The 25,521-nt window shown below is 36.5% G+C and overlaps 2 protein-coding genes across 2 annotated transcripts in view; one reads left to right on the top strand and one right to left on the bottom strand.

Annotated features, from left to right (window-relative positions):
• The window catches only part of MRPS27 (mitochondrial ribosomal protein S27), a 45,725-nt gene extending 42,004 nt beyond the window's left edge, over window positions 1–3,721 (bottom strand). The window contains exon 1 of the mRNA XM_034441170.3: window positions 3,395–3,721. Coding sequence (XP_034297061.2) covers window positions 3,395–3,464 — 70 coding nt within the window. The 5' untranslated portion in view covers window positions 3,465–3,721. The remainder of the gene's footprint in view (window positions 1–3,394) is intronic.
• PTCD2 (pentatricopeptide repeat domain 2) lies at window positions 3,618–25,322 on the top strand. Its single transcript, XM_034441169.3, has 10 exons — window positions 3,618–3,937; window positions 8,125–8,217; window positions 13,563–13,692; window positions 14,205–14,322; window positions 15,160–15,238; window positions 16,777–16,868; window positions 18,198–18,311; window positions 20,350–20,424; window positions 21,751–21,861; window positions 22,871–25,322. Exons 1-10 carry the CDS (start codon window positions 3,823–3,825, stop codon window positions 23,093–23,095), a joined length of 1,152 nt encoding a protein of 383 aa, XP_034297060.1. The 5' UTR covers window positions 3,618–3,822; the 3' UTR covers window positions 23,096–25,322.
• The last annotated feature ends 199 nt before the right edge of the window (window positions 25,323–25,521 follow it).

Raw genomic sequence — 25,521 nt, 5'->3', positions numbered from 1 at the left:
TCTCTCTTTGTTGCCACTCAGGGTCAATTCAGCATGCTGTGAATGGTTACAGGTGGTCCTCAACTTATGACAACTATGCCCGAAATTTCCATCGCTAAGCAAGATAATTGTAGAGTTATGCCCCATTTTACAATCTTTTTTTGCCACAGTTAAGTGAATCGCTGCAGTTAAGTGACTCTTGTGTTGTTGAATGAATCTGGCTGGAAAGATTACAAATGGTAATCACATGATCCCAGGACAGTGTAATACATGTAAGTTGCCAAGGGTTTGAATTTGGTCGCGTGACTGTGGGAATGCTGCAACAGTTGTAAATGTAAAATGTAAATGTAAAAAATCATTTTACATAAGTCACTTTTTCAGTGCCATTGTAACTTTGAATGGTCACTAAACAAATGGTTATAAATTGAGGACTACTTGTATTTACAAGGGAACTTTAAGTAATTCACATGTATGGGGCTGCATCTCATACATTTGGTAGGGAATGTAGTGCACATGTATGTGAGGGGGTTACCTTTTACCAGCACAAACTTGAAAGAAAAAAAAGTCAACATACCATCCAGCTGGCTGTAATAGTAAGGTACGTATAGAATAAACACTCAACTGGGTCAGATCCCAAATAAACTCAATCTCAAAAAATGTGGGGGGAAGGATAGAACAGGTGATCCAGACAAAAAGGTTCCTAATCAAGTAAAAATAGTGTATAATATTATGTTATGTAATGTAACGTAATGTAATATAATGTAATAGCTGGGAAAATATCCATATACAATATTGAGAAGTATGTCTAAGAAAAAAGAGAAACAAAAATGTTTGTCAATGTCCAGACTATCTTTTCTATACAATGTGAAAAAACTGTGCCTTTGTTCTGTGCAATAATACAGGATTTATTTTTAAACAGGGCAGAATTGCATCACTGACATTGTCATACACAGGAGCCCTGTCTAAAACCTGCAGACCAGAAATGGGCACTACCCCCTTTTGATGTACAGGTACACAATTTGTTCAATGACCGTTCGAAGTTACAATGACACTGAAAAAAGTGACTTATGACCATTATTCACACTTATTACTTCTGCACGAGATCAAAATTCAGGTGCTTGGCAACTCCTATTTTTGACAGCTGTAGTGTCCTGGGATCAGGTGATCACCTTTTGTGACCTTCTGGCAAGCAAAGTCAATGGGAAATCAGATTCATTTAACAACTGTGTAACTAACTTAACAACTGCAGTGATTCACTTAGCAACAGAAAGGTTGCTAATAAGAAAGGTCATAGAATAGGGCAAAACTCACTTAACAAATGTCTCACTTAGCAACAGAAATTTTGGGCTCAGTTGTGGTCGCCAGCCAAAGACTATGTGTATACCTAGCTCCTACCCATCTGACTTTTGTTCAGGTATTAACAATACTGATGAAAGCTAACAGGCTGTAAAGCAAGGCACCACCTTGCAGCAACAGCATTATTTCCCAGAAAACCTTTGGGCCCCATAAATGGCATGCATACAAATTGTTAGAAAACAAAAAAGATGAATTACTAAAATGATGGATTACAACAATAAAGAGGGAGCAGAGTCTACTTTATAAATTATTGGGTTGTTTTGGTGGAGTGTTTTTTTTCCTGAATTGGCCAGATTATTAACAGCTGTTTCGTGTGATAATTTATACCACACTCTCAATCTTTCAAATGTGGCCACCTGCCCCAAAGGTTTCTACCTGTGGTGTAGAGGATAATGAGGGAAATAGATAAATGCTCTGCATGATCCTAACTCTTTTATTGTGAGAGCACTAAAAACTATTCAGCCCACTGAGCTGCTTGCAATCAATGTTTTACCCAAATTGGTGAAAATCTCCCCAGATCATATTCTCTCTATGAAAAAAGTAAAACTAGTTTCTGAACATTTCTGAAGAATTACACTATATTTCTTCAGTGTACATGAAATAGGTCAATATTCTGCATATTATATTGATAGGCTTAAAGGAAGCCACTTCAATTTAAAAATAAAGTATTTTATGTAATTGGCTCAAGAAACATTTTTCAGAAATTTCACTACATCCATGACTATTCAAATCAGTGGAGGAATAGTATAAACTGCTTTTTGTCCCAAAAGGTTTATTAAAAGACACAAAAGTCAATTTTAAACCTCATTTACTTTCTGGCAGTCTTGTTTTACATTTTAGCATTCAACAATAAAGATCATTGACTGAAACACTTTGTTTGATATTTATATCCTAAAAGAAAATATATTTCTTTCACACTTAAAAGCTACTTTAAAAATCACACTAGTTTAACTTAATATGTGAATCCAGCATTGTGGTTTCTAAATCATATCTTAAAGCAATATTTATTCAACAATAATAGCATATTCAACAAACTGTGATTTAAACAAATGATGAATTAGCATGACATGGGTCATCTGACAGACATTTGACTTGGATGGGGAGTTACATATTTTCTGTTGAAATAAGGCCCACTGGCGAAGAAATTCTGGGCGAAAGTTAAAAAGTGGATAGAGAAAATAATTCAGAATTCAATAAAGGGAGAACCTGAGCAGTTTCTTCTAGGGATTTCCATAGAAAACTATACTAAGTATAGAAAACTATACTAAGGAAATATATTATTTAATATTACATATACTGACAGCAGCCCGCATAGTCTATGCGCAAAATTGGAAGAAGAAAAACTTACCATCAGAAGATTTAATTAGGAAAATCTTAAGAGTGCGCAGAGATGGACAAATTAACAAAAGAAATCAAGGAGAAAGAGGATACAAAATATTACAAAGTGTGGTGTAGGTAGTATGAATGGTTAGAGAATAGGAAAAATGAGAAAGAGGAATAAAGGAGAGAGGGGAGAAAAAATGTTGAAGATCAAAGTACAATCTAGACAAAGAAAGAATGATGGAAAATAAATTGTTGAATAAGATAAAGTTAAAATATATGTGAATAGATGTAAATAGTAAGAAAGGATCACTTCGAAGTAGCTGTAGGGAAAAGTGATATGTATACAAATGTTGTGTGTTTGTGTCTTGTTTTTAATGTTTTCAAAATAAAGAACTTTTTTTAAAAAAAGAAATAAGGCTGGACAACAACACATAAGCAAAGCAAAAGGCTAAGCTGGCCGTGGATTTAGCCTCATCAATTCCACGTGGTTATTAAAGAGAAGGGCACCTCCCGACCTGCAGCGTCATTCTATGCAAAGACTCTTAGTAGGAATCAGCACTCCTGAACCAAGAGTCAGCCTAAATAAATGGTCTATAAAAATCGTTACTGGCTATCAAATCACTGATTAAAAAAAAATTAGTAAAACCCTCAACTGAAAAAAAAACCCTCCAGAACTAAGGAACGGACGGATTCTCTGAGGAAGCGTCCCATCTTCCTCCCATCTGAAGCGACCCACCTGTCGCCGCCCAATTTTTCATCGTAGTTCGGCTCTGCAGTAACCCACGCTGAAACATGAACGCTGCCATTTTGGCGCGTACCACATCTATGATCCAGATGGGAGGAGCAGCAAGGGGGAAGAAACGCCTTTGCTCCCGCTGTCCAAGACCAGCTGCTTAAAAGGCTCTAAGCTAGAGACAGGGAAACTATGGCCCTTTTATGACATGTGGACTACAACTCCCAGAATTCCTGAGCCAGCATAGCTGGTTTCAGGAATTCTGGGAGTTGAAGTCCATATGTCATAAAAGGGCCATAGTTTCCTACCCCTGCTCTAAGCGAAAGCCTTATGTGACCATAGAGTTCTAATGGAAAGAAGGGCACACTTCTTGGACTCGTCCGTTAGCGCCTCCCTGCCTGTAGCGGTTCTTCGTATGTCCCGGCGGTAAGATGGCTGCGCTGGTAGTTGGAACTTCAGGTCGACTCCTGCGAAAGACAGCCGAATATCCCGCCGCCGGGAGGCTGGTTGCGGACAGAGTTGGCTGTTGGAACTGCTTTCAAGGAGGTACATTGGAACTGGTGTTAAGAAAAGAAAGGGGTTTGGAAAGTCTAGGCCCCTCTTTAAAAAGCGATCGAATAAATGGAAAGGTTGCTTTGCAGCTCTGGGATTTCTAATGTATAATCCATAAATAACAACAACCGCTATTGTGAGCCGCCCAAAGTTGTATTTTAAGGTGGATGGGCATACAAATATTGTAAGAAACGTTTCTTGGAAGACGCGTGGGTGAAGTTGCCCTGTGCAGGCGTCTTTTGTGATTGAAGCAAATCAATCCTGGTGGTGCAATGGACTAAACTGCTGTTAAAGTAGTATTTAGCTGCCAGCTGCCTGCAATTACTGCGAGTTCAATTCTCACCAGGCTCAAGGTTGACTCAGCCTTCCATCCTTCCGAGGTAGGTAAAATGAGGACCCGGCTTGTGGGGGCAATAAACTGACTTTGTATAAAATAGAACACCGCTTAGGGGGAGCCAAAAGCCCTACTAAGCAGGTATATAAAAAAGTATGAAGGCTATTGCTTAATGCATTGTAAGACGCCCTGAGTCTCCGGAGAAGGGCGGCATATAAATCAAACTAATAAAATAATAATAAATAATCCGAGCCTCCAAATTGTGGCTTCGAAAGTCAGGCACCCCGAGTTTGATGTGGAGCTGCTAAAACTTTGGGAGAGACACTTTTATCTTTGCAAAGGGTTTTTTTTCCATTGGAAAATAGGAATCACCAAGTAATTCAAGCAAGCAAAAACCATTTATTAAAGGGGTAGAGAAACGAAGTCTTTTTAGGGTCCAGAAATAAATTATACATACATTGGATATAGGTGATCAATCAAAAATCAAGAAATCAAACAATAAAAGATATTAATTACATGTAAAACATTCATTCTAGGTAACATTTCATAAGCGGCAAATTTAAAGGGTGTGTATTACTTTTTCCCAGTTGGGTTTGTAGCTTTCTTAAAATTTGCAAGTGTATTCAAGGACTTTCAGAATGTGCTCTGTGTTGTTTAGTGCTCACATGCCAAAAGAAATGGCCTTGGCTAATTAGAAAGAAACATGTTTTCCTAAAGTTAAAAAAGATATCTAGACTTCCATGTTAAAATGCCAATATCATTTTTAAAATGCTAATTTTGAACCTAAAATTCCAGATAACAATAATAAGTATTGATTAACTAGGAGCCATATCAATATACAACATGCAAAACAATGAGACCATACATAATGAAATTAAGTAAAAAGCAGAACCACTACAACTTACCCAGTTAGATCCACATATGCAGTTCTCATTATACAACTTTATGTTGTATACAACAAAAGGCCATATTTTAAGTAATATAGGCTTTGAATACAAATGAAATATGTGCTTAGTGATTAATTCTTTCTTTCTTTCTTTATTTATTTTTATTAAATTTATATGCCGCCCTTCTCCCATAGGACTCGGGGCGGGGCACAGAATTAAAAACATATAACAATAAAAATCCTAAAAACAGTCAATATAAAACCCCAAACAGAATAAAATCTCGTAGCAGATCAGGGAAATTGCTGAAACAGCCATGTCTTCAGGTCAGTGCGGAAAGTGCGGAGGTCAGGGGCCGTCCAGAGCCCGATGAGTAACTCTTTCCAGAGGGTCGGTGCGGCCACTGAGAACGCCCTCATCCTGGGGGCCACCAGCCGACATTGGCCGATGGTACTCGGAGGAGGGCAGCCCTATGTGACCGCACAGGCGGGGTTTTTTTTGTTTTTAAGTAGGTGATAATTATAATGTAGGTGACTATTACAATAAAAGTTAGCAGGCTTCAAATATTAAAGAGTTTATGTTAATACTTAGTTGATGCTAAGCCAAATATATCCAGTTGCCATTTTCATTTATCCAGTTTACAACAATTCATTTGAAAAAAACTAGATAATTGCAATGTTCAGGTAAATCAGCAAGAAAAGTCTAGATTGGGCTAGATCAGTAGACTGGCAGTGATGGCGAGGGGGAGGGGATAGTTACGCACAATAGCGTAATCCCGCGTATGTGCAAATAAAGCTTCGCACACTCTCCCGCCACTTGTGCAGCCCACTTCCCAACAGTTCTGGGCTGCAGCCTGGGAGTTGGGGACCTTTGGGCTAGATCATCCTTTTGGACAAATGGACACATCTTGAATCTGGGGAGCATGTTACTGGACCTTTCTTGCCTGATATTTGTCTATGCCAGCTATTAACGGCAAAATCCTTCAGAAGATAACCAAACAGTTTTTCTGCCAAAAAGGATTTGTGTCAATTTCATTCCAGACTCCATTGCATCCCAGACTCTACTATACTCATGGGAACAGTTGTAAAAATCTAGAAACAGAATAATCCTGATCAATCCTGGCTTCTGTTTTGAAATAGAATCAAAAGTAGAATCAGCAGAATCAACCAAATCTGCATTCAGTTGGTCATGAGCAAGGGATCAATCAAGCGGTCAAGCCACCTTTCCCCTTTAGGACTTGTGAAGTTGATGCTGTATCAACTGAAACCCTTGAGGTCAGAAGAGGCAAACATTTCCACTACTGGGAATACAAGAGTTTGTTACTGCCAATGAAAAATTTGCCCTTTCTGTGAATTCATTTGTTCTGCAACTGAACCAGAAATAAATCAGTTCTGTTATAGATCGTTACATAAGAACACCAATGTCAGGACCTAATTCTGGATTAGTAACAATGGTGTGTTTATTTGATTGATTTTTATCTCGCCTTTTGTTCAGGAGCTCAAGGTAGCAGTCATTCTACTCCCAATTTGGCACACAGTGTATTCTGGAAATATAGCTTAGGAGAGGGAGGATATTAATTATTTGCTAATTATTATTTAAGACTAGAACTTCTTTGACAATGTTCTCTGAGAATTTTTTCCAACAAAATCCAGAGAGAGCCAAATTAGGGAAGGCAAATCCACAAGTACAAAGAGAATATGTTTTGTGTTTATATAATGTGTTGTCAAAAAGTCAAATACAAGAAACAGTTTTAACAGTACTAGGCAAGTATCTACTGTATGAATAGGAATGGGTGAATAAGAATAAATGAAGGAATGTATAAACGGGTTTCCTAGATCATATTGACCCAGTTCAGACTTATTTATTTTATTGGTTCGATTTATATGCCGCCCTTCTCCGGAGACTCAGGGCGGCTTACAATGCTTTTAAGCAATAGCCTTCATACTTTGGTATATACCTGCTTAGTAGGGCTTTTGCCCCCCCCCCCCAAGCGGTGTTCTATTTTATACAAAGTCAGCTTATTGTCCCCACAAACCGGGTCCTCATTTTACCTACCTCAGAAGGATGGAAGGCTGAGTCAACCTTTAGCCTGGTGAGAATTGAACTTGCAGTAATTGCAGGCAGCTGGCAGCTAAATACTACTTTAACAGTAGTTTAGTCCACTGCACCACCAGACTTAAATTGGATCCATTATTATGATGGGATGGACAGTGTTTTAATATCCAGGAGTCACACTTATTTTTTTAGTGAAAACTATAATTAGCAGACCAATACTGAAAATTGGATAAGATCAAGTCACACATAGATAAGACAACAATGTTTTTTTTTGTTTTTGTTTTGTTTTTTACTTTTTTATATTTTGTCTGTTTTTAAAATTATACTAAGATTATTGAAGCGATTGTCCCATACCAAATGCATATTTTGTCCTTTAAAATTATAGAAAAGTATGCTAATGATTTTCAGCAGTTATTATACAATCTGTGACTTGTTGGGTCATCCTTTTCAGAGATATTTTCTTACCTAAGTAGAGAAACAGAATGACCCTGGGTGGACAAAAAGCAGGGGGAGCAGGAGTGACTTCTGACATCCTGCCGACTTTCCCATTGAGATCCTTGTGGGAAGCTGGCAGGGAGCATCAAAAATCAGGACGATGAGTTTATATGATTGAGACTTGACATTTTGTTGTTGTTGTTGAGGAATTGAACTTATTCACATTTATTTTGCAAAACCTGGTTGAATTTTGCTAATACGGTAGAAGTGATCATAGTGGAAACTTATTTAAGTATCACAATAGAATGCTTATAATCATGACATACCAGATTAATATTAATTCCATAAAGGAAAAAGTCTCTGAGATCTTGTGTCATTTTTCTAGTTGGAAATAATGGTTATTTGGTTAAGGTTAAAACTAATTATTTTTAGGATAAATCAAACATGGCTGTATTTTCTTGTTCCAATTTCAGCAAAACGTTACTTGTTAACAGAAGATGTTCTGCAGTTACGTAAATTTCAAGAAAAGAAATTGGAAAATGAATATAAACTATATGGACAAAAAGGTATGTACATCAAATAATCATTTGCAAATTAAAATTAAGGAGCATCATTTTAATCTGTAATGTACAAGCTATGATTTTGCTTATCCGTACAATATGTTAGCTAAGGTACTCCTGTCTCTTTAAGCTTCTAAATACCCCCTTCCCCAAATAATATTTATATGCAGTGCAATGCTGTACAGGTAATCCTCCACTTACAACAGTTCATTTAGTGACCATTAGAAGGTACAATGGCACTGAAAAAAGTGACTTATGACCCTTTTTCACACTTACAACCATTGTGGCATCCTCATGCTCATGCGATTAAAATTCAGATGCTTTGCAACTGACTCATATTTATGACTGTTGTAATGTCCTTGGGTCATATAAACCCCTTTTGCAACCTTCAGGCAAGCAAAGTCAATGGGGAAGCCAGATTCACTTAACAACCATGTTACTAACTACCGTATTTTTCGGAGTATAAGATGCACCAGAATATAAGACGCACCTACCTTTTTTGGTGAGGAAAAGAAGAAAAAGAAATCTTCCTCTGTCTCTGCCTCTGAGCAATTTTGCCTCCTTGCAGCAAACAGCCCGCTTTACTTTCATTTTCGTTTTCAGCATAGCTTGATTAGCACAAGGAAAAAAAAATCTGCTCCAGCAATTTACCTCTTTGCAGCAAGCAGCAGAGCCCTGAGCAAAACAGCTGAGAGCAAATCAGCTGAGAGTCAGGAGGCCGATCCAATCAACTTGTCCTAATTAGGCTGTGCTGAAGCTGAAAGGAGCTGTTTTTTCTTGCTGTTTGCTTGCAAGGAGGTAACTGCTTCGAGGCAGAGGCCAAAGGGTGGGGGTCAGTGGGTTGGCAGGGCTACAATCAGTATATAAGACACACCTAAATTTTTACCCCCTTTTAGGGGGGAAAAGTGTATCTTATACTCCAAAAAATACGGTAACTGCAATGACTCACTTAACAATGGTGGCAAGAAAAGTCATAAAATGGGACAAAACTTACCAAATGTCTTCCTTAGCAACAGAAATTTTGGGCTCAATTATGGTCATATGTCGAGGACTACCTGTATTTTCTTGCTAAGAATAACTGTATTTATTTATTACTAAATTTATATACTGCCCATCACTGTGTCCAAATATCAATAAACTTTGGGAATTTTTATTAGGTATGTGTCAGAGATATGCACTATTCAAAAGTGATTCATAAAATATGCTTCAAATATTGTGTGAACACCTCTCTTAAATATTAAAGCAGCTTTGTCTTCTGTAAAAACACAGTGCAGCTATTTCAGTGAACTAAAGGGATTCTTAAAGCATTTCTCTTTTTGGGTTTATATGGAAACCTGAAAAAAGAAATAAATGTTTTAATGAGTAGCAAAAAAGCATTATATTTACCCTAGGTTCAAAGCACTTTTTAAAATTATTTCTGAAGCATGATAGCTCTTGTATCTATGAGATCATGTACTATCAAATGGATAAGTCCCAACTGCAATCAAATCACAGAAGGAATATCATGGGTTCTTTTGAAATCACAACCAGACTCAATACTCACACAAAAGTTTGTTAGTTGATAACGAGGAGGCACCTTGTGACAGGTTTTGTCCTGAATGGGACTTTTTAGGTGTGTGTAGCCAGGTGTTATTCTATATAGGGCATTAGCTTTAGGAACTGGCCAGGTCCTGATGCTCAGCAGATACAGTACAGTACAGTACCTTTGGAGAAATCTTTTGAGATGGCAGTTGCTACTAATATATTTTAAAAGTCAGTTATTTCCAGAAAGATTTCAGATCAAAAGTCTGAACTGGGATACTTTCATTTAATGTCTTAATTTTTTATACAAGCAATTCCACATGTTGAAATCAAAATCAAGAGACCCTCTGAAAGAACTTCAAACTCTTTTTCTTTTCTTTTCTTTTAAATACTTTATTGAATTTTCCAAATTTTTAAAAAGACAATGTACAATCACAATCTTGATCCGAGGTGCAGTGTTTACACATTTCATAGATCAAACATTAGGTGAAATCCATCCATAGCTATACAATATACAGTTCTATACAATTCTCTACATTTCTATACTACTGAGTCCATTTCGGGTGTCTAACAAATCATAGCCTATTATCCTATTTTTATCCTATTCTTTAACCAGTTATACCAAATTCCCCATACTTCGTAGTACTTAGAGTTCTCTTCATTTTTTAGCTCGCTCGTCAATTTAGCCATCTCTGCGCACTCTAGAATTTTATTTATTAATGTTTCTTCAGAGGGGGTAGAGTTGGATTTCCAGAGTTTCGCAAAAGCTAATCTAGCCGCAGTAATAATTTGAATTGCCAGTTGGGTTTTATTGTTGTCGAGACCATCTTCAATCATACCTAAGAGGAAGGATTCTGGGGCCAGAGTCGAATCTTTAACCAAAACTTTTTGGTCTCAGGGCAAGTCCACCACAAATGATAAAAGGTGCCGACCGTCTTTCCACATTTCCAACATAAAGCAGAGGAATTTGGGAATATTTTGGCCAGCCTGTCCGGGGCTAGGTACCACCTATGGAACATTTTGTAGTGATTTTCCTTGAATGTTACCGATTTCGTTATTTTGAAATTTCTGTTCCAAGCTATCTCCCAGTCATTGAAATTAAGGCCATATCCTAAATTTTTCTCCCAAATGCTTAGCTGATTTTTAGCTATTGTCTCGGCTCTATCCTCATCTAATATAAAGTTATAGATTTTCGATAACGTTTTCTTATCTGGTCCCCAAATAATTTTGTCAAAATATCCATATTTCATTTCAATACCACATTTATCTCTATCTTCTTGAAATCTAGACTTAATCTGGAGATATTTCCACCAATCCAGAATAAACCCCTGGTCCCTCAATACTTCCAAGGGTTTGAGCTTCCCTTCTTCATCCAAGATATCCTTATATGTGCCCATTTTATAGTTCCCTCTTCTATTTGGGGCCACTAGAGCATCCATAATCGACAACCAGCTAGGAATCTTGGTATATATCTTCTGTCTAATTTCCAGCCACGTACGAATCAATGTCTCTCTAATTTTATGTTTATAGAAATGAGTTTTCCTCCTATCCTTTGTATCCCAGAGGTAAGCGTGCCATCCTTCAAGGAGATTGTGTCCTTCTAGTGTCAAAATTCTACCTTCTTGTAATTTGATCCACTCCTTTATCCAAATTATTTTTGCCGCCTTTTGATATAATTCCCAGTCAGGGAGCCCGAACCCTCCCAAATTTCTTTTCCCTTGAAGTGTCTTGAGAGAAATCCTCGATTTCTTGCCCTCCCACAAAAAATTCCTGATATGTTTATTCAAATCCAAAAAAAATTTTTTATCTAGTGATATCGGTATATTTTGAAATAGAAATAGAAATTTCGGTAAAATATTCATTTTGATCGCCGCAATTTTACCAGTCAGGGACAATTTAAGCCTCCTCCACCTATCAAGGTCTTGATTAGTTTTCTGCAATAAGGGGATATAGTTATCATCTTTTAATGAAGAAAGTCTCGCCGTAATCCATATTCCCAAATATTTTATCTTCTTAACTACCTGGAGGCCTAATAAATCTTCTAATTCTTTCGTTTGTAGGTTTGTCATATTTTTCACAATTATTTTAGTTTTGTTCTTATTAAGTTTAAGGCCCGCGACTTCTCCATAATTCTGAACTTCCTGCATTAATTTTGAGCCAGTATCTAAAGGGTCTTCTATTATGAAGGCAACGTCGTCCGCAAAAGCCTGTGTTTTAAATATTTCCTTCCTAATCTTCAAGCCTTTGATATTTTCATTAGTTCTAATCCTTCTAAGTAAGACCTCTAATGCTAGAATGTAAAGTAAGGGGGATAGGGGACATCCCTGCCTGACTCCTCTTTGGATCTGAAATGTCTGGGTTCTGTCTCCGTTTACTAATATATTTGCCCTCTGATTTTGGTAGATATTCTCTATCATCCTCCTAAAATTAGTCCCGAATCCCATTAAATCTATTTGGTTTATCATGAAGGTCCAATTCAAATTGTCGAATGCCTTTTGGGCATCGACAAACATTAAAGCCATCTGTTTTCAAACTCTTTTTCAGTTTTCATTTTAACTCAGTGTATACTTTGAAATTGCAACTCCAGTCTGACCAGTAAATGATCATTTGTGAGTTGTGATCCAGAACATTCTTATACTTGTCTAAGAATTATTTAACAGTATATATTTATTTATTAAATTTTGATGCTGCCCATCTCACCTACAAGAGCCTTGGTAGTACAGTGGTGTAAGGCACCCTGTTATTAAGCTGGTTATTAAGACCAGCTGCCTGCAATTACTGCAGGTTCGAATCTCACCAGGCTCAAGGTTGACTCAGTCTTCCATCCTTTCTAAGGTAGGTAAATTGAGGACCCAGTTGTGGGGGCAATAAGCTGACCTTGTATAAATATACAAAAGGATGAAGGCTATTGCTGAGCACATTGTAAGCTGCCCTGAGTCTCCGGAGAAGGGCGGCATATAAATCAATAAAAAAAAAAAAGTTGACTCTAGGCAGCTTATGGCTTTATAGAACAAGTAAAAAATAATTAAAAGATTAAAACATTCAAATTAAAGTATTATTATAATCTTTTAATATAATTATTATTCCTGCCTATCTAATTGGGGTTTGTATATTTATTCTAGACTAGGGGTCTCCAACCTTGGCAACTTTAAGGCTTGTGCAAAGCTGGCTGAGGAATTCTGGGAGTTGAAGTCCACAAGCCTTAAAGTTGCCAAGGTTGGAGACTCCTGGTCTAGACTACCAACAGGTTCAACCCAAAACTGAGAGAAATACTGATATACACCACTGCCAGCAATTACTCAATGGATGGAAGGGAAGAGATTGATTTGCGCAAAATAGTGGAATAAGACACCACCTTTATTATTCTGACAAAAGCAGCAAAAATCCAGATAAACGAACGGGCAGAAGTAGAAACTCAAAGTCCATGTTGCTATCCAGAGGCTTTTGGTAGCCCAGATTTGGTAGCCCTCATCATCATGATCAGGGAACAGAGATGCAATTTCCTCCTCTGTGACTCAGATGAGCATGCTGTCATTCTGGCAAACTTGAGCTTCTGGCGATTTGTTCTATTGTTGCTGCTGAACTGGGCCAAAGTCTGGAAACCAGAATATTTTCCTGGTTTGGGGAATGTGTCTGATGTATAGGATACTTCCCCCAAAGGGGGACTGTTCCAGAAAAACTAGGAAGTTAACATCATCCTAGATATAAACCAAGCAACAGTCAGCTTCATTTTATTCTATCAATTCTGCAATATTGTGTATAATCTTAATAGCTGATTATAAATACAATTGAATACAATATAAACAATTTACTTTTTTTTTCAATTTCAGATGAGTTTTTCAAAACTGTTGAAAAAAAGTTAGCAAATAATACCCTTATCCTCAAACTTGAATTAATAAATATACTATATCTATGTCAATCCAAAAATGAAATAGAATTAGTCAAAAGAACCATATACAGGTAAGAGTCATTCACTAATGTATATATTCATTTGTATTATCATTGGTCTATTTCTGATCATGTTGCAATTAGGAAGTTTTATAATGAGACTATTCTGAATTATTTTACATTTGATTTATTTTTGTCTTTTTCAGAACAGTATTGCACATTAGTAAAATAAGGGATTGATTGTTCACATTTCATTCTTACGGAAATAATGCAAACCACAACATAGCAAAAGGAAAAAAAAAACATATAGAATCTTTTACCAGTATACAAAATTCATTTGATAGAAAAGAGCTACTTTACGGAGACTATTATATAAACTCTTCTCTTGTTGTCACTATTTTTTTGTTGAATGGTATTGAATGACATTGGTTTTCTGGAAACTCTAAGCAAGTAACTATAAAATTTCCCAACACCTTGGATCCTGTCTTGTAGAAGATTCATATTGAGATATGAATATACTCTATCCTGTCTGTCTGATCTTTAGGCTTAAATCATCATCATAACAAAAACTATCTTCTACTCAGGTATCACGAAGAGAACAAAAACAGGGCCTTTGGGGAGTTCAAATTTGGACCCATATTTATGAGGTTATGTTATGAACTAGACCTTGAAGCAGTTGCACTGGAACTCATCAAAGACCAGGTGAAATTCAGGACTATCTTTGAATTATTTTTATTTTCTATAATTCTAATCATGAAATTCAACCATAGGGCAATTTATTTTTCCTATTCAACTGTCTTAAAATCAGTGGAGCTTTTTAAGGCCCATCAGTTTATCTGGAACATTTGGGCTCCATTTAAATTCCTGAAATATCTGGAATCTTGAACCTCAAGTTATACAAATGAAGTTGACAAAAGTTTGGAGATTATCCTGTGCTATACTTGGAGTGAGGGATAGTGGAAATTCTTCTCATAACTGGGAGTTCATCCACCAGCTGATAGATACAGGAAGAAGCATTTCAAGAAAATTAATCAATTCACTATAACTAAGTTTGAGAAATTCTTAGTTTTCAAGATTCTGTACTTATCTCAGATTAGCATTAAAGATACCTTCCTGAAATCCAAGTTACTTTTTCATTCTTGGTCTTGCCGGTTACAAAAGTTTCAACATTTAGAAATCAGTCTTGTTTCACTGGGGATTACTCCAAGGTTTGAGCACTGTGTCTTCTAGTCTATGATTAAAATCCAAAGGAACACATTCCATGATCTGCATTTCCAAGAACTTTTCTAACAGTATTCTAATAAATCACCTCTTAACCAAATCACCATTGGATGATTTATTTTCAGAAGCACTTTAGTGATAAATGTATTTTGATAGTGATGAAATCTCTCGTTTGCAACTTGAGAGGATGATCCTGAAATTTAAAGCCCTGAATTTTTATCCAAGTGTTTCTCAAGTATTATGAATAAAGTTATTTCCATGGAAACGGTCATTCAGACAAAAACAGCCAATACAGTTATATTCTCTGGTTCTTTTCAGTCTCTAAATGGCTTCTTTGGAGATTACACATCATTCAATATATTAATGGACATGTTATTTGAAAAGGGCCATTATGAAGGTAAAGGAAAGATAATATTAATCACATAATAATACAATATAATTGCAACTGAATAATTTGATCTAATAAATTTTGTATGACTACTTTTGGATATTACAGAGCTATATCACATCTCTTAAAAATAATTGTAGCTTCCTTAAGTCTGTGTTCATTAGATGTTTGTTTTCATTCAGTGAATGTAATGATACTTGGTATATATTTTTTTAAATTACATTTTTGGGGGAAGGCAGCATGGAAAAATTTAAACCTTGACAAAATTGAATTTTGTCAGACCACAACATTAATTTTGCCATGGCATATGACATTGAATGTAAATGTCTATAGAAAGGAAGAGTTATCATAGACAATAAGATTTAATTCCAAGAAATTCTCCATAGTACTTCAGCTTTATGACATTTAAAACTGAAATTACCACAGCACTTACTTCAAATATTCACAGACCTCCAAAACGGAATCAAAATTCTTTTTTAAAATAACCCCAAGTCTCAAGACAAGTTGCCAAGAGGTTTTGCAAGATGTCTATCACTTTTAATGTTTTTAATTTTTTATTATACCTTTTAATTATTGAGGATTTTGTAATGATTCTCTGGAAATATTTTTAGCATGATTCAGGTGCAGAATGATGCATCAAGTTTTTTGCTATCGTAGCATATTGTTTTACTATTATGATATCTGGTTTCCACTATTGCAATCTTAGAGTTTAGGTATACATTTTCTAATTGAATCCCCAACATGGAGAATATAGGCTGCATTGTTCATAGCCACACTCCTTGGCACTACCAGGTCCCTGCTCCACCCAATGTAATTTTTAATACATTCTGTAATTGCATTGCAGTAACCTGTGGTATCATCTTGGCTTGCAAGAATGCATTTGAATTCCATAGGCATTCTTGGAAAGTAAAAGTGGTAAGCAGATATATCCCAATGATTCCTCTGGAAATGTACTGGAAAGTCATGAAAAGTCCATGAAATGTACTTTCCTCTGGAAAGATGGGGAAAAGATAACTATAGGAAGAACTTCACAAGTTTTCCTCCTGCTAAATTGTTATTTTTGGACTGCCCCACCCACCATGGCAAGCATTGTATAAATCAGCTTCTTACTATGGCAGAATTTTTGAGTTAGTGTGTATGACAGGCATTCATATGTCCCAAAAGAACCTATTTTCCCAAAGAGCTGGGAATACTGAGTTAAAATAAAGAATCTAGTACTGATAGAGGAGAATATTTGTAGCTCAGGGTTGAAATGAGGAGTCCTTGGTGCTCTCTGAGCTTGGTTGTTTTGTTGCAGATGTTTCATTACTGAAAATAGGTAACATCTGATAGTGTGATGTTACCTAGTTTTGGTAATTAAACAAAACAACCATGCTCAGAGAACACCAAGGAATCCTGAAAGAATCTAGTGGTACGTAATTGATTCCCCCAAGTGATTTTTTAATAAATAATTTATTTCAGTTACAAATATTATTAACTAGCAGTTGGAATATGCAATTATCTACAAATACTGAAGTAATGCTTAAAATTAAAATTATATTCCACAGATGCTCTGAACGTGCTATTAGAAATGGACAGGGCAAATATCAGATTCAGCCAAGACACCTACTTGCTTGCATTTGCAATATGCTACAAACTGGTAATATATATATTTTAAATTGTGTTTAATATGATTTTGTGCCTATGTTTCCTATGTTTGATTTAGGTTTTTTTTTTAGCCTTTGTTTTTCTTATGACTAAACCCATGGTAAAAAGAATATCATTGAATGGCTGCATTCTTTCTCTCTCTGTCTTGGTGATTTCCCTGGAGTTAAACAGTTGGAATTTTATAACTACTGAAGTAGAAAGTTGCATATTTTGCATATAATCCTAGATCACGGGTGTCAAAGCCCGGGGGCCAGATCTGGTCCGCGGGGTGCCCTGGAAACAGCAAAGGACTGACCCACAGAACCTCTTCCAGTGAAAACAGAATTTGGGACAGTTGCATACGGCCCTCCCGAGCTCCGTTTTCACTGGCAGAGGGTTGCAGGAGGCCATTGCAGCCAAAAACAGAGTTCGGGAGCCCATTTTCTCTGGCAGAGTGCTCGGGCCACCACAGGCGCCTCTGACACGAGTGACATCAAGCTGGCCATGCCCACTCTGGCCCCTCGAAGTCAATCACAACCCTGATGCAGCCCTCACTGAAATTGAGTTTGACACCCCTGTCCTAGATGAATCAAGAATATGTAATATCTACATTTGACAAATAAATAAAAATAAATATGATTTTTAAAAATTAAAACTTCAGGTAAATGTGTTTAATATTGTTATCGCATTCGCTATTATGACATAAGATCATAATAGCCTTGTTGCCTCAGGTTACGACTTAGCAAACCGGTATTTAATGTCTCATATAGCCAGTGAGATTTACTCAAAGATGTCTCAAGGAGGATAATATTTATGATCTACGGTGGCTCTATAATAGCTACTTGGAATTCGAGAGGTAATGCACAACCATCAATATAAGTAGCCGTTGACAGCATGATCCTTCTTCCATTTGTCTTTAGTCCCCATTTAAATTGCCACATGAACTGTGAATACCATAGTACAGCTACATATTGTGTAAAGAACATCACAACTATCAATAGTTACATAAAACTATGATACACAAAAGCTGATCTTTTCAGTAATACAAAATACCGCAGTAATCTTTGTAAAGGATATACCAAAACAGGTATGAATCACAGTCATTTGGTAGATGTTTGTGTTTGACCAATATAAAAAAAACTGTCCATAGTATCTTATTAATAAATTAATAAATTGGCCTGTTTTCAGTTTTGTTTTGCTTTTATAATTAGTGAATGGGTTTTTTGCATGAAATTTTAAAAGAATTTTGAACAATTTTCACAGCCCAAGCATTTCAAATTCAGTAAAGTCTTAACATCTCTGCATTGTAATATACATATATTAAAAATCTTGCACCCTGCAGAACAGCCCAGAATCGTGGAAATTTGTTAATACGTTACTTGAAGATAAGCATCTTCATGGACATGAGCTTTCAAGAAGAACACAATATTTTATAGTAGCACTTGGTCTGAAACAGGTACAGGATTATTTATTTCTACTATCAGTTCAGTTTGATGTTCTGTATCCTTGGATGTGGGTTTGTACAGTAACTTCAGTGCTGTGCCTTATGCTTAAAAAGGGATTAACAGTTTAAAAAAAAAACTAAGGAAACAAGTTGTAAGAATCCAGCGAGCAAACTCTCTGCAACAAATAAAACATCTGATAGGCCTGGAGGACAGACGGGTTTTCAACAACCTTCTGAACATCAGCAGGGTGAAGGGCAGTGGTGAGTTGCCCCCGGTTTGGACCGGTTCTATAGAACCGGTAGTAAAACCGGCGGGAGCTCCGCCCACTGACCCTGATGTCATCAGAAGCGATCTGTACATGCAATCCCGTTGTGAACCAGTAGTAAAGGTAAGTAGAATCCATCCCTGGTGGAGGGCATATGGGTTACAGCAGGGATGCTGCCCCAGACAGGCACTCACTAGAAGTTACACTTCCTAGGTCCCAGTAGATGACATAGTTTTATTGAAGGGACTCAAAGCACACCTACTCTCCTCATTCTCACCAGATGCATAGAAATAATTAGAGAAAGGCTGTCCCTTTAACTAGGCCTTTATGCCGTGAAGGGCTTTTTAGACAGTAACTAGCATCTTGAATTGCATTCAGAAACCAACTAGTGACTAGTATAGTTTGTGGAGTTTTGGTGTTACATGGACACATTGTAGCATGCCCATTCTGAACCAGCTGTAGCTTCCACATGGACTTCAAGGGCAGACCTTTGTAGAGTGCACTGCAGTAGTGTAGTTGTGAGGTGATTAAGACATCAGTGATTGCCTCAGTGTCCTAATCCAGGAACTGATGGAACCAAATGTTTCTGTTGAAAGGCCCTACTGGGCCACAACCTCCTTCTACTCTTTAAGTTTAAGACAACCCTCAGATTGTATGCCAATCTTGAATGGGGAAATGCTTCCCCATCCTAGAATAAAGATGAAAAATCCCCAAAAGCCAGAGGGCCCAAATATTGCCAGTTTTGAGGTGGGCTCAGAGTGAGCTGAACAGCATATAACAGTGATGAATGTGAAAGTCAACCCTTGGACATTGTTGAATTCCAATTCCCAGCAGTTTTAGTCAATATGGCTAACTGTGACAGAACATGGGAGTTCACCATCGGGAGATTCAACATATTGCTCACTGGATGGAGAGTAGAAGGGCATAGAGCAGGTTAATACATTTAAATTGCAGGGGAGGTGGGAATGCTATCAGTCTTGGTTGGAAGTCAACAGGTTGTCCCAACATGATAGAATATGGATAAATATAAGGGTGCATGGGAGTCAGCCTGTGACGTACAAAACCTCACTTTCTCTAAATTGAGATTATTATTTTTTAAAGTCAACGTTCTTCCATCAACACTATTCCAAGACAGATAAAATAAAACACCCATACTGGGAGCACATTTGTCCATGGTGATAAAGAAGTTGAAACCATCTTACATGTATTAGTATATTGTAAATTTTATAGGGACATAAAGTCTATTTATATGTCACCCCCTAATAGAAATGTTCCTAGCTAGAGTATACAAATTTCATCAGAATTATGTTCTCCAGGATTTGAAACCCACTATTTCCAGTAGTGAAATTTTATGTTGCTGCAATGAAAATAAGACAGCAATTAAAGAAATAATTGGTTTAAGAAGTTTTCACATTTATCCCTAATACTACTTTAAGGTAGTTATTTTTAATAAGTTGCTTTGGGATATTTATATTACTTTTTAAATTTATCATTACTTGGGCAGTTAATATATTAATACAGTGATAGAGGTGTGAATGTTATATCATGTGATTTGTTTTATGTACTGTATTTATTTGCTTCATTTTGTTATTCTTTTAAATTTGCTGGTCATTGACTGAATAAATAAATACTACTACTTCTGATTTAGAACAATGTGTACATGATAGGTCTATTTATTATTGAGAGGTTGTGAGAGCTGATTGTTAGCTTTAGCTCTAACATTAAATAAAATGTTAGACAATATTTTTAAAGCATTACTAATTATTATTTTTTTCCTTCTACAGAATGACTTTTTGAAGGCCCAGTACTATTTTTCACAGTTGCAGCCCACTGAAAGTATAATATATGATAATCTAAAGGTAAATACAATTAATTTGTGTGTTCTAAGTTCTGATGGTATTTTTTAAGAGAGGGAATATCCCTTGTCTTAAACAGCATACGGCAATTTAGCCTGATCTATTCCAACGTTAATTAAAATATCTCTGCCTTATACTGTTTTCTTTATGTCCTTAATTTTTCAAGTGTTTCGATTTGCTTTATGGCAATGCTGGAAAAACATAAGCAGTTATTCATTTACTGTTCATCAGCTCTATATTTAAATAATCAATGGTTAAATTATTCAAAAGCGCTGACATTTCTATGAGTCACATCAGTGATATGGTTCTAAGGAATCTTCTTAAAATCTTTTGTTAATAAAAAATTCCATGGCAGCAAATGTAGGAATAAATAACACACAAGATGTTGAAAAAAAGTGGGCAAGCAGAGATAATCTCAGAGAGAATATGCCATTGAAAACAGGAGCAATTAGTATTCCATTTTTATCTATTTAATCATGTCTGATTCTTGGAGTCAGCCTGGTGGACAAGTCTGTGCTGTTTACTTGGCAAGGTTACTCATTTGCCATTGCCTCCTACATAGGGCTGAGAGAAAGTGACTGGCCCAAGGTGAGGCTAGAACTCAATCTCCCGGTTTCTAGTGGTTTTGATGCCATAACCACTGTGTCAAAATATCTTTGTTTAAAATTGAAGATACAAAAATCTATATGGGAGTGGTAGGAAGAGGGGCAGGTGGAGGAAGGGACAGAAGATACAGGACAATCAGAAATCCAATGCTTATTTAGGAATAAAATATTTTTTTCTTCAGATATTGTTCCCCATTCCTCCCTCACATTCATACCAATTTTATTGGTTTGTTGTAATGTCTTGGACTTGAAGGGCAATGATAATTTCCACAGTAATAGCAAGAATGTTCCTAAGCAGCCCTTTTTAGCATAACATTCACCACTATTTTGGGCTGAATCTCCTGGGGAGGAGATTGTCAATGTGAAGAAGGTTGCTCTGAAGTTTCAATCCCAGCATGCTCTTTCCTTTAGTTCTGTATATTATTGTGAATAGAATAATTAATGAAACAGAAAGGTTCTGTATCACAACTTTTATTGTAACTTTTATAATGCAAGTTTTATATTGAAAAATGTATACCTGGAATTTGCCACAATCAACGATCAGCAATAGCTGTAGAATCCATAAGGGTACCGCATTCTCCATCTTTTATGAACAGTGCATTTGATTGATGATCATCAGGGCTACTGGTACAAAAACTTTTGACCTGCCTGTTTGGAAGGTTTTTCTTTTGACACAATCCAGAATCGGTTAAAGCATTATTCTTTTGTTGTGTTTGTATTGAAGATCCTTCTTTTGGCTGCCTTTGGAAATCTAAAGAATCTTGTGCAAACACTGGAAAAAGCTTCAAAAATCGATACATATTTTGTGAGAAAACCTAACTTCTGTAAGGATGTGGTAAGTGAAAATTATTTGATAGAAGCAGGCTTTTTTCATAGCTCATTTCATAGCTCATTTTTTCCCTTTCAGGCAGGAGGGGCTATCTTGATGCATATATTTGTTGTTGTTATTAATTGCAAAGTCGTGTCCGACCCATCGTGACCCCATGGACAACGTTCCTCCAGGCCTTTCTGTCCTCCACCATCCTCTGGAGTCCATTTAAACTCATGCCTATTGCTTCCGTGACTCCATCCAGCGACCTCATTCTCATGCATATATATGCACACCCAACACTTTTGTAGCCTTTTTGGCTGCATACTATTCTAACTCTATTACTAATTTCTCTCTTGAGCTGTTTCTGTAGCAACTGAAATGTCACCCCAAATGCCACTCAAAGGAATAAATTGAAAAGCATTTTATACCAGGAATAAATGTACCCATGCTGTTGCGGATATCTCAGTTGTTTCTTCCACATCTCCCTGAAATTTGCTAGATTATTTTTACTACTGTATACTTTACATACTTTACATCAGCTACAAGTATTACTCGTTCAATAGAACATGCCCCTGTTCCTGATTTTTCAATCCAAAGTAAATTATACTGTAAATAGTGAGAATCATTGATCACTGTTATTTATAAATAAATCAGTCTGAAAAAAAAATGGCAATAATTATCTTGAAATAACCATTTATTTAAACAGGGTCTTAACGTATTGATAGAGCTTGCTGAACTTGGTTACCCTTAGGAATATTTTTCTCATCTACCATAATTAGTCCCTATTAACAAATATTTTGGGATATGTCTAACAATCCACAAGTTTAAAACTTCTCCAGCTTGTGGCTTTCAACTGCACAAGATAAGCATTGATGCATAGAGTTTAACAGGTGTAGTGCACCTTCATGACAAATTGGCAAGAGGAATTGGATTAGGGTCTTGTTTCTGTACATTTGGTCAAAGTTTTATCATGATTTGGCATAGAAAAGAACAGTGCTGTATTGATCACGGTTTGTTTGTTGTAATCTTACAGATAATCGCTGCCAGGGAAAAACTAGAACTTGATCCAGACTTCATTATTCAGTTTGAAGAAATTGTCACCAAGTTAAAAGTCTCAGGACAGATAAATGAACTGACTCTGGATGACCTGCTGTGTGAGGTCCCACATCCCAAAGGGTACAAAATGCAGCTGCTGAAAGAAACAAAACGGAGTCAACGAACGTTACAGCCTCTTCAGTCGTTTCTGCTAACTGACTGAATACACTTTCTCCATCAGGAATTCTGTCCTAGAATACACCTGCCTCTTTTACAAGATTTTCATTTAGTGTGGGGTTTTTTGAAGGAATACTGATATTCATAAATTATATGAATGGTTTTGCTGGTACATTGCCAAGTAAATAATGTAAAAACCTAACCTAACTTCATAGTAGGCATTCTGCAGAAACAGTTAAAACAATCTGCAGAGAAAATTGCAGTTTGCCAAACACATCAAGGCTTTTCTTAATTCCAATTACCATTTTCATTGGTTTCTATTGGAGAGAAAGTGATATGGAGAAGACAGAAAGGACTTTCCCTTGTTCCGTTCTCTTGAGCATAAAGGGAAGAACCTCTAAAGGGAAGAACCTCTGTTAAATAGTGTTACATAATATTGAGCTAGGGAAACACAGCTTCAGGTCCGCACTTAGCCTCAAAGTTCACCGAGCTTTTTTGGGCTACTAACATATCACATTCACCCATGATCACTTAAGCATGATTTTGTTAGTAACCAAATTGACTAGATTTATTCAATATGCCAAACTATAACCACGGGCTGGATTTGCACAACAATTAGGTCAAAGTCAAATAAGGCACATTTGGATTGAGTTCACCAAAAGTGGTCTGCTAAAATATAATTAGTTTGTGAATTATTACTATGTTTTTATCCTATATTATCTCTCTGTCTCAGTGGTGAACATATCTAATACCCCTATCTGTAATTTTCCCTCCAATAGCCACCTTGTGAGGTGGATAGGTCTGAGAGAGAGTGACTGGCCCACAGTCATCCAGCTAAGAGAGGCCTACAATTCAGTCTACTGGTTTCTAAAGCAGCACCTTTACCACTACGGGTAGTCCTCAATTTACAATCACAGTTGGGACCAGAATTTATCATAAAGTGATATAGTTGTAAAGCAAGTCATTGTATGACCAAATCCAATTTTAAAATCATTTTACCACAGTGATTGTTGTTAAATGAAAAATTTGGGTATTAAGCCAGTTGGTTTCACCAATTAACTTTGTCAGAAGCCAGCTGGGAAGGTCACAAATCATGATCACATGCACACAAGATGATGCAACCATCGTAAATGCAAGCTGGTTGCTAAGCTCTCATATTGTGATCACATAACCACGGGGTGATGTAGTATTCACAACTTTGAGGGTGGGTCTAAGGTCACTTTTAGCAAGGTTGTCACAGCTTCAAAGTATCATTAAATGAACAGTTACAAGTCAAGTACTACCTGTATAGCAAACAGGCTCATGATATGGCATTATGCTGTAATACATAGTTTATATTGTTAATGTATGGTTCATTGTGTAGTGGGAGCACAGACCATTGGACTCATTCAGATAGCCATAGTTAGTTATTTTGGTATGGGCTTCGTATGCTTTCAAGCAAACCTTTTGGAAACTTCTGATCCAAAGATCTGTAAAAGATTTGGGAAGCCCTTACAAAATGCCTGTCCTATCTGTTCTTCCCTCCCTCCACCTGTTCCCTGAGCCTACCAATTTATAACAGATTCTTTCATAGTCCTGCCTGATTTCAATTTGTCTTGCTAACTTGGATTGAAAGTTCCTTATTTTTTTTAGCACGTATATATTGTTACTTTCATCTGAGTGTGTTTACCAAAATTCAGAATTGCCTCAGTATTACTTAGGAAACATATTTCATAATATCTTAGTAAGGCGTCATTTTCTAGGAAAGGGGATCCTTAACACTTAATGGAACAAGAGCTGCAGAAACTATATTGACAGAGTGGTAGATATAAATATGATACCAAACATGGAAATATCCAGGAAGCTGAAATCCTAAGCACTCCCAGTGCTTGGAAATAAGTACTGTTGAACGAAGAGTAGTTGGGGTCAGCCTGAAGTATATGTGATGTCTGTATCAGACACAAATCAACAAGATTTTATGAATTTCCTTTAGATAGATTCGTATATAGCAATAAAGCATATTTCTATGTACTCCTATCTTCAAATATTTTAAAACTGCCTTTAGAAAAAGAGATAATGTAGGAACTGAATTTTTGATTTTTCAATGTCTTGTCAAAATACTGAAACAGACAGTAGAGGGTGCAGTATTCATTTCTTTGTAAAACAATCCATCTGATTTGAATGGTGAATGCAAATTATATTGGAGGCAATTTAAAAAATGTATTACCTTTTGTATTACAAAATTAGTTAAATATAAAATTAGAAATACACAGAGTGTATTTCTAGGTGTGGAATGATTCTGAATTTCATGTGTGAGACCACATTTTCAGGCAAAGAATAATTTTGGTGTGCTATCTGATAGGTCTTTTGGATTTACCTGCAAACTGAGGAATAGTGCATTCCCTCAAGAACTAGATTTAGTCCCAATTTCGCACTTATAAGAGAATGAAGATGTTCCTTATCACCCAGGCTTAGTTTATTTTAACTTCAGTT

This window comes from Pantherophis guttatus, chromosome 2, assembly GCF_059756535.1.
Source record: "Pantherophis guttatus breed Tessera chromosome 2, ASM5975653v1, whole genome shotgun sequence".
Taxonomy (NCBI): Eukaryota; Metazoa; Chordata; class Lepidosauria; order Squamata; family Colubridae; genus Pantherophis; species Pantherophis guttatus.
Note: the sequence above shows the minus strand (reverse complement) of the source record. Positions and strands in the feature narration are given on the sequence as shown.

Coding starts and splice junctions, on each gene's coding strand:
- PTCD2 (XM_034441169.3), top strand. CDS start 3,823: ATGGCTGCGCTGGTAGTTGGAACTTCAGGTCGACTCCTGCGAAAGACA. Junction 3,938..8,124: donor TTGGAACTGCTTTCAAGGAG/GTACATTGGAAC, acceptor TTCCAATTTCAG/CAAAACGTTACTTGTTAACA. Junction 8,218..13,562: donor TAAACTATATGGACAAAAAG/GTATGTACATCA, acceptor TTTCAATTTCAG/ATGAGTTTTTCAAAACTGTT.